Source organism: Benincasa hispida, chromosome 3 (genome assembly GCF_009727055.1).
Source record: "Benincasa hispida cultivar B227 chromosome 3, ASM972705v1, whole genome shotgun sequence".
In the NCBI taxonomy this organism is placed as follows: Eukaryota; Viridiplantae; Streptophyta; class Magnoliopsida; order Cucurbitales; family Cucurbitaceae; genus Benincasa; species Benincasa hispida.
The window spans coordinates 42,710,766-42,724,676 of NC_052351.1; the positions used below are offsets into that span (position 1 = coordinate 42,710,766).

The following is a 13,911-nucleotide window of genomic DNA, read 5'->3' on the forward strand; positions in this document are numbered from 1 at the left end:
GAACATGCGGCCAAGTAGGAGGTGTCGGCCTTAGAGCAGACTTGGACGCCTATAAATAGGGCCAAGGACTTCATATGAGAACTCAAAATCTCTTCAAAGGACGTAAAGAAGAGTGTATTGGGAGGAGACCATGCGTTGATAGCAAGACCATGCATTGGTCAAGAGATTCCAAGAGGGGAGATGCTGCCAGACAGAAAGGACAGGAAGTAGCATCAACTTGGGAAGAGAAGTTCTCCCAGAATACTCGTGCGTTTGATGTGATTTCAAAGCCACTTGAAAGCTAGGAGAGTCTAGTTTTCAGGGTAGGGCTGCTGGAGAAGAAGCTCCAAGGAATCAGGTTGGAGAATGAGGAAAAAACAGAAAGATCGAGCTGTAGGGTAAGCTTGAGCCAGCCCGGATGTTTTGATGATTCCAGTCAAACCACGAGGAGTTCGGAGCTAAGATTTTGTAAGATTCCTGAGACATTTTAGAACATGTTTTCAGAAGGAAGTAACTTAAAATAAGTTCTGGAACTATGAGTAATCTAAGCTGATAATTGAATCTGGAATTTAGGGTTCAAAAGGGAACCAAGGAAACCTAAGGAACTTCGGAAAGGAAAGTTCCTAACCAACCAAGGTGAGTGGTTATTCTATTATTTGTATAATTGATTTCTATGTATATATGTGAATATATATACAGCTTATGTTTGAAATATTGGCATGATCGGTAAATGTGTTTTGCCTAAATTGATTGTTGTTGTATTATTGTCATAATGTGTATGTCATGGTGTCGGAACGAGATTTGTACTCAGGATACTGTTAGCATGCCTTGTGGATGCTTGGCTTGAAATGTCAAGGTACCTGACTGGAATTGTCAATGTACTCAAGCATGACTGACAGGAACTAATAATATACTTAGTAGACTATAGGATTATGTCCAAACTTGGTCATCGCGGGTTATTCGTGGAGAATAACCGAGGAAGATACATGATCATACCAAGGTTGTCCAACTGACAGGCTAGGGTGATTACACTTTATTATGTGATTGTTGTTGATCATGGAATTGTATTCCCAAAAATGAACTTCTAAAACCAAACTTGTGTTTGTTTAAAGTTGCCACTCACTAAGCTTTATAGCTCACGTTTTCTATGGTTTAGATGTCTTGTCCCTGTCCCCCCCCCCCCCCAGGTAGCGGAAAATGAGAAGTTCCAGGGTGCTGCTAAGGTCAAAGTCTGCCACATTACACAGTTACACTTCTGAAGGGTTTTACAGTTGTGGTGGTGTCAACTTTGTAATTAAGTCTTGGAGTTGTATGAACATTACATTGTTTAATAAAATGGGCATACCTATCAGTTGTTTGTTTGCCTCCTTGCTTAATCAATTGATTGTTGAATTTGTTCATTGGTATCAAGAGTTATTTTCGCAAGAGTTATTAGGCAGTAACGTGTCAACAAAAGGGTTGGATAACTGTTTGCAGTCATATCCTTTTCTAGGCTCAGAGGGTAGTCTGGGAGGGCTGACAGTCGATGTACTTCAACTCAGTATGGGATTCTGTAGATCAGCCTGATGAGGTTCACCCTATAGGTTTGTAAATAGATCTACAAGCGCAACAGGGTGCTGGTGGGAAGGTACAGACCTTAAAGCTCGACTTGTGGCAAAAGGGTATACCCAAGTAGAGGGAGTCGACTATGAAGAGACTTTCTTGCCTGTTTGCCATGTTAAAGTCGATCCGCATCCTCCTGTTCATTGCAGCTTATTATAATTATGAGATCTGGCAAATGGACATCAAGACGGCCTTTCTGAATGGCAAAGGGTTATAGCCTAAGGTACAAGAGAAAAAAGTTTGCAACTGAATCGGTCCATTTATGGACTGAAATAGGCTTCTCGATCTTGGAACATTCGATTTGATGCTACAATCAAAGTTATATGGCTTTTGACCAAAACGTTGAATTTACCTTGTGTCCTACAAGAAGATCATCAACATTTCAGTAGTCTTCTTAGTGTTGTATGTAGACGATATCCTACTCATTGGAATGATGTAGGTCTACTGACTCCAGTTAAGAAACTGGCTAGAGTCCCAATTCCAAATGAAATATTTTGGGAAAGGCTTAGTTTGTTTTAGGGATCCAGATTTTTGGGATCGTAAGAACAAAAGTGCTAGCACTGTCTCAGGCATCGTACATGACAAGATGTTGCTCAAGTACTCGATGCAGGGCTTCAAGAGGGGCTTACTACCGTTCAGGCATGGAGTCACTTTGTCTTAAGGAAATGTGTCCTAAAACGCCTCAAGAGGTTGAGGAAATGAGACGAGTCCATATGCGTCTGCCATTGGCAGTTTGATGTACGTGATGCTCTGTACTCGTCCAAACATGTGCTACGCTGTGGGCATAGTCCAGTAGTATGAGTCTAACCCAAGCCAGGGTCACTGGACCGTAGTGAAGAAACATCCTCAAGTATCTTCGAGAACGAGGAACTACATGCTCATGTATGGTTCTTAGGGATTTAATCCTTACAGGATACACGGATTCTGACTTTCAGTCTGATAAGAACTCTCGCAAGTCCACATCAGGGTCAGTCTTCACTCTTAACGAAGGAGCTGTAGTATGGCGAAGCACTAAGTAGGAGTGCATCGCCGACTTCGCTATGGAGGCGAAGTACGTAGCGGCTTGTAAAGCTGCTAAGGAGGTCATCTGGCTCAGGAAGTTCTTGACAAACCTGGAAGTTGTTTTCAGATATGTCTAGGCCTATTACCCTTTATTGTGATATAGTGGGGCAGTGGCGAACTCCAAGGAGCAAAGAGTCACGAGCGCGGAAAACACATGGCGCGGAAGTATCATCTGATCCGCGAGATAGTGCATCGAGGAGACGTGATCGTCACGCAAATCGCTTTGGAGCACAATGTGCTAACCCGTTTACGAAGGCTCTCACGGCTATACGTGTTTGAAGGTCACCTACGGAGCCGTGGGTCTACAGGATCGCCCGCGGATGAAACTAGGGCAAGTGGGAGGTTTATTGTACTGGGCTTTTATGCCCTAGTTTATTGTTTTGTACTAAATTTTTTTGTACACCCACTTCGCTTTAGGATAAGTGGGAGATTGTTGGGATTTGATGCCCTAAGTCTCGTGTTCCTGTAGTTGTGTAAACAGTATATACGAACACCTGTGATTGTTAATATATGATATTTACTTCACCTCTTGTTGTTTTGCTCATTTACTTGTTTATTTGCTTTACCACAAAACCAATAAACATAAAATCCATGGTTATCTGTATGTGACTCAAGCATGTATGTGGTGACATACAAGTGGATCATGTCTTGAGTGATAACCAAAATGGTCTGTAGTATATGGATATAGGAGCGAAACCTTATCTTGGTAATACTACGGACGTGACCTACTTTGTGGAATGGTCACAAGTGTTGTGACTTGCCACAGATGATCTTTCCTAAACGATCGTCTAGTTTTTCCTAAATGATCATGTAGTTCTACTATACGATAAGCGTCCCCGCTATACGATAGCAGAGCTCTTCTCGTGCGCCCTTATCATCTACATGAAATCCTCTTCTTCGTCCTCTACCAAACTTAACAGAGCCCACTCTTTGGGTTTTTTATGCTGAGGATACCCGAGATTCCCTTGTGGTGGTGTTGTCCCCGAAGCCTTGTTGTGTACGTTTGGATCGTGTAGTAACAATCGAGAGACTCACCAGGTGCTGGTAGATCGGTGCGAGTTTTCCACTGCTGTGGGTTCACACAAACAAAGTCCGTCTTCCTCTGGTATGAACCCCTTTCTCTATATTTTATTATATTCTGAGCATGTTGTTGATGAGTTTAATATCCATAACTGTTAGTATGGAATGTATATCGTTTTTGTTTTGATCACTGTGAAATCGGAGCGATCTAAGCCCGCTCATGGAACTCTCGGTATGAGATTTTTCAATATTATGTCCACTCAATGTAACCATGATTAGTAAGTTAACCCTTCACAGGTTGTTCACAATAACGGTTGGATCAAGTCTCTGTTTTACCCCCGAAATTACCTCCTATTCCTTAAGTTTCCACTGATCCCCTAATGAACAATTGTTTTGTGATCCAATCACAAAACCGAGTCCCTCTCATACCAATAGAGGGCGGGATCCCTTGTTCAAGCCCCAGAATTAGCACTTAAGGGATCGTATCCAATAGTGTTACCAGAATAGAGGGCGGGATCCCCTAATGAACGAATTAGGATCACTTCATTTGTAGCACTTTACAACTCCTTGTAACAACTACAGAGCATACCATATCCAATAGTGTTACCAGAATAAGGTACCCAACCTTATCCATGTACTATAGATCATTTTGACTATTTACTCTAACCTGATCCACCTTTATGTCTCCACATAAAGTCCAAATACTCATCCAATAGTCAAGGGACTTTTAGGTTTATTGGATTTCTATTCAAGCAATAGATCTATTCAATAACACCTTTATTAAATTTTCAGAATAAGCTCCATTGTTTACATACCACGAGTTTTAGGACATAAAACCCAACATCTATCGGCAATGCTATTCGTGCATTTTTTCCCATGACATTTCATGGATTGTGCACATGGCATATAGAACAAAATATGGTTACAAACTTTAAGGATAACACGATTGTTGGGATATTTAGAGATGTAGCAATGGCATTTCGCATGACAGAGTTCCAGACAAAATGGGACGAACTCCGTAGTTTTCGAGATGGTACTGTCACGAAATATCTGGAAGACATTGATCTTCAAAGGTGGGCACGGGTTTACCAAATAAAACGAAGACATGATAACATGACATCAAACAGTGCAGAGTGTTTCAATTTGTTAACTAAAGAGTATCGACCATTGCCCATAGTATGCTTAATTGAACATGTTAAAGGAATGCTCTAATCGTGGTTCTATGAACAGAGAATTACTGGACATCTCGAACGATATTGCACTCTGACTACTGTGAAACCCGATTGGCAAGTGGGCTGATAAGGGCAGACGATATCGGGTTGAACCTATTGATTGTTATCGGGTACACGTGTGAGATAATCGATTGGACAGTATTGTCAATCTTCACACGAATGAACGCACGTGTAAGGAATTCGACTCACTTGGTATCTCGTGTTCACATGCAATTGTTGCTACCAAGGAACGAAATATACCCATCCACAGTCTTTGTAGTCGATTTTAAGTGGACTCTCTAATGAATGTATATGCGGAGCCTATAAATCCACTTGGCCACATATCTAAATGGAATAGACCTCATGAATATGTAGAAAAGATTATCCTTCCTCCGAAGTTTGTGGCACAAGCCGGGCGACAGAGAGTGAGAAGAATACCATCCAGAGGAGAATTTCGCAGATAAATGAAATGTGGTCGGTGTGGGAATTATGGGCATAACCGCCAAAATTATACCAAACCGCTTACAACCGTGCGACATGTTGAAAATGCCAAAGACCGTGACACAAACACCCCTCATCTAGTTTAGTTTATAACTAACTTGTAACATTTCATTTGTTATAAATACCATTGATCAGTTTTTCATACGTGATACTTGTAACATACTTGTAACATACTTCACACTTTTTCATACTTGTAACATACTTCATACTTTTGTATACTTGTAACATGCGTCATACTTTTTCATACTTGTAACATACTTCATACTTTTTCATACTTCATACTTGTAACACTTCATACTTCATACTTTCATCTTGTAAACAAAAAACAATAACAAGCTGGAGTATTTCTATAATAACAATCTTCATACTCTCTCAATCTTCATACTCTCTCCATCTTCATATTCTCTCAATCTTCATACTTGTAACAAAAAACAATAACTTCATACTCTCTCAATCTTTATACTTGTAACAAAAAACAATAACTTCATACTCTCTCAATCTCGCTCTCTCTCAAAATCTCACACTCTCAATCTCGCTCTCTATCAAAATCTCGCTCTCTCAATATTTGAACTTTGAACCTTGAACCATATAATGTTCTACATACCATTGATATAATGAAAAGAGCAGTAGCTCAATTATACATGTTCTGATAAAATTATGATATTGAACTTTGAATTTTGAACTTTAAACTTACATAAAAAAATATATGTTCAATTATACATGTGTACCATTGATACAGTAATACAATGAAAAGAGCAGTAGCTCAATTATACATAAAAAATAAATGTTTTTACATACATAAAAAATACATGTTTTATAACATGAAAATATGGAGTGTTTGCCCATAGTTGACACGCTAACTGCATCCTATATTCACTCATCTTCTTCTAAGTGATTACGGACGGATCAGCACCAGTCACCAAGTGTTCTAGTAATTTTATTGCGAAGATGCCACAATCAAGCGACCCATGTTGTATGTCGAAATTCATAGGTCGCAAGATTTTCCAACGGACTGTGGATAGGTCCGACTTTGAACGATCCACGTCACAGTAGTGAAGTAGGGATGGTTCTGTGACAGTCAATGGCTCTAGCCAATTCACCAGCTTTCTCATTGGTGTGTATGACGGAAGTGAATCAAACACGAATATGTGGCCTCTATTAATGTCCATTGCTCACTGATATTCATCGCTGTATAAACGAAATCCACATCTGCCCATTTGACATCGAATTTACCGGTGACGTAGTCCTTATACGTGTCTTCATCTTCCCATGCTAGGGCAGCCTCCAGAAGTGTCTTATTCTTTATTCGTTTAAATACCCTGCTACAAGCATTATGGTGACTCTGTCAAATAAAATGAGAAGTTAAGTAACGAAATATAATGAGAAGTTAAGAAACGAAATATCAAAATTTACCGTTACATCAATTGGCAAGATGGTAAACTTGTACATGCACATGTCGGGTCGGGTATAAAATTTTTCTTTCATAAAATAAAATAAAGTATTTATGGTCTGCACAAAAAATTACTATGTCAGTAAAAGTACAAGATAGCCAACATGTAAAGAAGTCAAGACTAGGAAACTTACATCACACTCGGCCCACGAACTCGAGGAAATCAATTCCTTGAAGAATTGCTTGGCGAGTGGTTTAAAAGAGTTCTCTTGAACCTCGTTGTCGGTATTCTCGTCCAAGATCCAGCCCATCATTTCTGTAACGATATTGTGTGGAATATCATGTGCTACGTTGTATGTGACAATCGCTCTGATAGTGACGTAGCTACACCTAGGAGAGGATGCTTAACCACACTTTTCTTCTTTACTTGAGCTGGAGGTGTATGTTTATCAACAGGTTTCCTCTTACAAATAATTTTTTGAGATTTCTACATAAATAAATAACAAAACATTACTCATCAAGAAATATAAAAATATAAACAAAGATTACTGATCAATAAATTACTCACCGATGTAACTCCTTCTGTGGTCATAACAATCCCAGAAGTGTTGGGCTCTGGGATGCTAAACATGTCAACCTCTGTATGTGGCATGGTGAGTAAGGTAGACATGTCAGGCTCTATTTGTGGGACGTTGGCCTTTATAGGTTCGATATCAGTTGGTGATGTTGTGGTGATATCAGGCTGTAGAGAGAGAATGAGAGTAGGTGAAATGGTGGTATCGGGCTGTAGAGGGGGGATAGGAGTGTCAAAGGCAGTCGCATTATTGGTATCAGGATCCCAAAATGGGATAGGTGACCTTGTCATCTCCTCATTCACCGTGGAACCCTTCAATTAGTAAATTAAAATGATGAGTTCACGAACACATAAAAACTAAACACATAAAGACATAAATGATAGTAAATGCAAACCTTGCACATAGATTGCAACAGTGACAGGATGGCTGACAATTGCCCTTTCATGTCCGTCATGTTTTCCTCCATATTGGATACATGACTATCTAAACCTGATATATGGCCATCCAACCTCAACAGTGAGCTGTCAATTGTCCGCAAGTACGAATAAATAGAATCGTCGAGATTGGCTCCCTCTTGCGGCCGGCAGCACACACAGGACACTCCTCATCCATAGATCGCTCTCTACGGGAGTCCGCAAGATATACATCAAGTTGGTTCAACTCGTCCTCATCGCGTACGTCCCCCATCACATCATGGAACATATCATCACTAGGTGTGTATGTCCCTCCTTCCACCCTTCCATATTCAGCATCCTCGTGCTCAGAATGCTCAGGTTCATCCCATCTCTCCACCTTGACAACTTCATCATTGTCATCTCCACGATGATCATCACCGTCCCTTTCACTTTCAGGACTACCCCCATCACTGGTCTACCTATTGCCCACTTTCAAAACTATCATCATCCGCACCTAGATGAAATATAGGTCGTCTGTCCACTGGGGTATCCCGAAACTCCCTCTCAGCATTTGTCATGACAGTACCCTCTTTAACCTTTATCTGCATTAACAACCCAGTAAACTGGTTAGTGTCAATTTAACAACCAAATAAACATATTATGCATAGAGTAAACGTACATTGTTAGACTCAAATATCTCTCTCTCGAGTACTTTGAAGGACACTGAGTGGGAGCATAATCATCATAATATGTGGGGCAAAGCCACCTTGCTCCTTCCCTCCACAATGTTCCTAGCTATCGATGCAGGTAGGATCTTGTACGTCCATACCTAAATAAAATTTAACATATATTAAGAACAATAGTAATGGTAAATTAAACAACACAATTATTATGTTAAGCAAATTTACCTGGAACGCTTGTGGAAATCCACGTAAAGAGTACTTCACAACGTAATTTTTATTTCCTTTGACCTTCGTCTTGTATAGACTGCTCTTATCATTCAACACCGTCTTTAGGGCATCCAATGTCCTCTCCCAAATAAGGGTACCCCAATCAAGACTGTTGTAGTACTCTAAGTTTTGAACGTCCTTAAAACGTTTGAGATCCACTACATTTTTCTATTTGTTTTTTCCCATCATTGCAACCTCAGTATAGTAGACTATTGTGATCTTCACAACATCCTCATCATTTTCAAACTCCAACTCCTTGTATTTTTCTTCAAGTTGACGAAGATGTAAGGTATCCTTCATCACTCGATTACTAAAATACTTGATTGCAAGTTCATAGGAGGACTGCTGGTTCTGATCAACTCGTGTTGGGGATTGCCACAAACCAGTCATCAACAAAAAATCATCCTTCGAAAAAGTGACAACCTTTCAACAAACAGAGAATGACATCGAATCTGATTTCGTTCTCTTCACTTCTCTCAATAACATGTGATGGATAATTGGGTTGTTAAACACCATGGTTATCATAGGAACATTATACATTAAAATGATAATTTAATTCAACAAAAACAACGAATAAAAGAAAAAGAAAAAGAAAAAAAAATGAATATTTGTTCCGGATTCGCTGGATGTGATGCGCAAGGGAAGCGTAGGGAAAATACATGGAGCGAGAGGGAAAGTGGGAAATCTGAAGTCTACGCCGACCTCGTCTGAACCGATCCGGCCGTTCATTCTCTTTCCAATCCAACGGCTCAAAACCTCAGCTAGGGTTCCGAACCTTCTCGAATTTTTTGAATTCGTTGGCTATATAATCATCTTATTCCTCTCTGCTACGCCCACTTCATATAACCTAGTTTCGCCTCTCTTCTTCCCAGATCTCCGCTTCTTTCTCCTTTCCCATTTTTCTCTTCTTCCTTGCTATCACCACCGTTACACAGCCACCAAAATGGCCGGCAAGGGAGAAGGTCCGGCTATCGGAATCGATCTCGGAACAACCTACTCTTGCGTCGGTGTCTGGCAACACGATCGTGTTGAGATCATTGCCAATGACCAGGGTAACAGGACTACCCCTTCCTATGTTGCCTTCACCGACACTGAGCGTTTGATTGGTGATGCTGCTAAGAATCAGGTCGCCATGAACCCGATTAACACCGTCTTTGGTAAGATCTAACTTCTTGGCTTTCATTTTCTCTTTCTTTCTTATTGGATCTATTGTGTTTCTTTCGTTTTGTTGTTCTTTATGTTAGTAATGTTGCTTCTGATGAATGCGTTTGGCTATGAATATGTTAGTGGTTGTAGATCTAGTTTTTGGATCTGAGTCTTGTATCGAATTATAATCTGGATCTGTTGTGCTTTGTTATATAATGAGTTGGGAATTTTCCATGTATGTTATTTAGCACATATTAGAACGATGGGAGTAATTATTTGGACGTAGAGACCACTTATGAACAATATTTAGAACTGTTGGTACGTCTTTTTCGTTCTTTATTCTTTTCATGGAAATTTGAATCTGATAGGAATACTATACTTAGATTGATTCGATCATGCATAACCTTTATTCTCATGTGATATACATTCTTTTAATCTTTAGGGTCTATCGAAGAGATCAGTACATAGTTTAATGTATCTGAAGGATCTTTATTTGTAATGTTCTTCTGTAGATTTGCGATAGTGCCAAATAGTTTTTAGTTTTCTAGCATTGATTCACGTATATATGTCTCCAATCGCATGATGTAGTCGAATTGCAATCCAACTCTGTCTATGTTATTGAATTCCTGTTTGATGCTCTTTTGTCTGAGTTATTTACTAAATGATCTTATTGAACTGTGGACAGACGCAAAGAGGTTGATCGGTAGAAGATTCAGCGACTCTTCAGTCCAAAGCGACATCAAGTTGTGGCCATTCAAGGTCATCCCTGGACCTGGTGACAAGCCCATGATTGTTGTCAACTACAAGGGTGAAGAGAAGCAGTTCGCTGCTGAAGAAATCTCTTCCATGGTTCTTATTAAGATGCGTGAAATTGCCGAAGCTTACCTTGGTTCCACAGTGAAGAATGCCGTTGTCACTGTTCCTGCTTACTTCAACGACTCTCAACGTCAAGCTACCAAGGATGCCGGTGTCATTGCTGGTCTCAATGTCATGAGAATTATCAACGAGCCCACCGCTGCTGCCATTGCCTATGGGCTGGACAAGAAGGCAACAAGTGTCGGTGAAAAGAATGTTCTGATCTTCGATCTTGGTGGTGGTACTTTTGATGTTTCTCTTCTCACCATTGAAGAGGGTATCTTCGAAGTGAAGGCCACTGCCGGAGACACTCATCTTGGTGGTGAGGATTTTGACAACAGATTGGTCAACCACTTTGTTCAGGAATTCAAGAGGAAACACAAGAAGGACATCAGTGGCAACCCAAGAGCTCTTAGAAGGCTGAGGACTTCTTGTGAGAGAGCTAAGAGAACTCTCTCATCCACTGCTCAAACCACCATTGAGATTGATTCTTTGTACGAAGGCATTGACTTCTACTCCACCATTACTCGTGCTAGATTTGAGGAATTGAACATGGATCTTTTCAGAAAGTGTATGGAACCCGTTGAGAAGTGTTTAAGAGACGCCAAGATGGACAAGAGCACCGTCCACGATGTTGTTCTTGTTGGTGGTTCTACTAGGATTCCCAAGGTCCAACAATTGTTGCAAGACTTCTTCAATGGCAAGGAGCTTTGCAAGAGCATCAACCCCGACGAAGCTGTTGCCTATGGTGCTGCAGTTCAAGCTGCCATCTTGAGTGGTGAAGGCAATGAGAAGGTGCAGGATCTTCTTCTATTGGATGTCACCCCTCTTTCTCTTGGTTTGGAAACTGCCGGTGGTGTTATGACTGTTCTCATCCCAAGGAACACCACAATTCCCACAAAGAAGGAGCAAGTCTTCTCTACCTACTCAGACAACCAGCCCGGTGTGTTGATCCAGGTATACGAAGGCGAAAGAACAAGAACCCGCGACAACAATTTGCTTGGAAAATTTGAACTCTCCGGTATCCCTCCAGCTCCTAGGGGTGTTCCTCAAATCACAGTGTGCTTCGATATTGATGCCAATGGTATCTTGAACGTCTCTGCTGAAGACAAGACCACCGGTCAAAAGAACAAAATCACCATTACTAATGACAAGGGTAGACTCTCCAAGGAGGAGATCGAGAAGATGGTTCAAGAAGCAGAGAAGTACAAGTCTGAGGATGAGGAGCACAAGAAGAAGGTGGAAGCCAAGAACGCTTTGGAGAATTACGCTTACAACATGAGGAACACAGTGAACGACGAGAAGATTGGTGCTAAGCTTTCCCCGGCCGACAAGAAGAAGATCGACGATGCCATTGAGCAGTCCATCCAATGGCTCGACGCCAACCAGCTCGCCGAGGCAGACGAGTTCGAGGACAAGATGAAGGAGTTAGAGAGCATCTGCAACCCAATCATCGCCAAGATGTACCAAGGTGCCGGAGCTGACATGGGTGGCGGTGCTGATGACAGTGCTCCTTCCGGCGGCAGCGGTGCTGGTCCCAAGATTGAGGAAGTCGACTAAGCTTAGCTTACCCGTTTTTCTCTCTCTCCAATGTCGTCTTTTGTCTTACTTTTTCTTTTTCCTTTTTTATTTTGGAACAATCGATTTTGATTATCATTTTCGTGGCTTAATTAGTGAAAGCCACTTTACCGGCTTAATTTTTTCTCTCTCAAGTTTCGAAGACATTTTATTTTAGTGGTGGAAATTACTTTGGCCACAAAAAACACTGTGTTATATTTTCCTGCATGTGAAATTTATTAATTGGTGGTCATATTTCAGTTCCCTCTGGTTTTGTCTTCATCTGAAAATCTAATTTCTAGCCCGAACATCCATACGAATTGGGCTTTCTGTTTCGTTGATAACCAAGCCCATTAGTTATTGGGTTCGTGGGCTTATTGAGCTATTGGCTAAATTATAAATAATTATCCAGGTTACTTAATATTAAAATTAAAATTAAAATAAAAATGTAAATTCGGTTTAATTTTATTAATATCAGGGACAAAAAAACAATAAAATAATAATTAAAAAAAAAAACACGCGTTGTCAGCTGTCATAAAACCATGGTTGGTTATTATATAAAGAAATAATATTATAAATTAAAAAAACGGAATAATTGAGAGGCTATAATTGGTTTAGAAATGTGTTAGGCCTTATCTCAGGCGCCATCCTTGACTTGACTCTCTCCCCTTTAGACAAATCCATCCATTGAAGTTTCAAAAACCCTTGCCTATGCTGATTTTCTATTTGATAAATTCGTTGATTGTTTGGGAATTCGAGTATTGAAAATGAAGTATCAGAATATTGTTTAAGTCGCTGTCGATATTTCTTTTAGTTATTTTTTAAATTACTGAATTTGTTATATTATTAAAGGGAAAAAAAAACAAAAAAAATCCTCAAAAAAAAGAAGAAAAAACAGAAATTCGAAGGACTCCAATCTCCATTTATACGTTGAAGGTACTACTTATTTATATAATTTTTTATTCAAAATCGAGACGTGTCCAAATGGAAAAAGGCTAATCTAATGTACCGAATCAAATCCTTTCAATTGATTTTGTAACTTAAATTTATTCGATTAACTAATTTAGTCAAATATTGATGGATTTTTTTATTAACTTTTTTAAATGTCTATTGTCGGTGATTATATTCAAATTTTATGGGACTGATAACTGATTACACTATTAGTAAATTTGTTGATAATTTAGAATTCAAGAAGATTGAAAATTGGAGTAGGAGAAGATTATTGAAGTAGTTGTCGATATTCTTGTTTAGAAAAACTACCTTTCTAGTTGAGTTTTGAAAAAAAAAAAATTTACAACAGGTTCATTTAGTCCTAAATTTTACATTAAAATGGTCCCTTAAATTTCTTTTAATTGTTTTATATAATTATGACATTTTGAATTACAAAAATAAGAAAAATAATTTTAGGGAGTAGGTAATTTAATTTTTTTTCTAATTTAAAATAATAATAATAATAAATTATTGTATGGACATTCTAAACATATTTTTAAAAATTTGGAGACAAAAAAAGTACATTTAAAAATTTTAGGAATCAAATGTTCATATTCTAAAAAACTGATGAACTAAAAAAAAGTATATTTTGAAAATTAAATAACCAAAAGCACATATTCCTCAAAACTGGAGGACTAAAAAGATCATTGTTCCATTTTTTTATAGTTATTTTTCAAT

General features: G+C 39.2%; 1 protein-coding gene across 1 annotated transcript; it reads left to right on the top strand.

The window, feature by feature from the left end:
• The first annotated feature begins 9,512 nt into the window (after positions 1-9,512).
• Positions 9,513-12,507, top strand: LOC120072752 (heat shock cognate 70 kDa protein 2). The gene is made up of 2 exons (XM_039025231.1): positions 9,513-9,842; positions 10,517-12,507. Exons 1-2 carry the CDS (start codon positions 9,629-9,631, stop codon positions 12,244-12,246), a joined length of 1,944 nt encoding a protein of 647 aa, XP_038881159.1. The 5' UTR covers positions 9,513-9,628; the 3' UTR covers positions 12,247-12,507.
• Positions 12,508-13,911: the final 1,404 nt, after the last annotated feature.

Coding starts and splice junctions, on each gene's coding strand:
- LOC120072752 (XM_039025231.1), top strand. CDS start 9,629: ATGGCCGGCAAGGGAGAAGGTCCGGCTATCGGAATCGATCTCGGAACA. Junction 9,843..10,516: donor CCCGATTAACACCGTCTTTG/GTAAGATCTAAC, acceptor AACTGTGGACAG/ACGCAAAGAGGTTGATCGGT.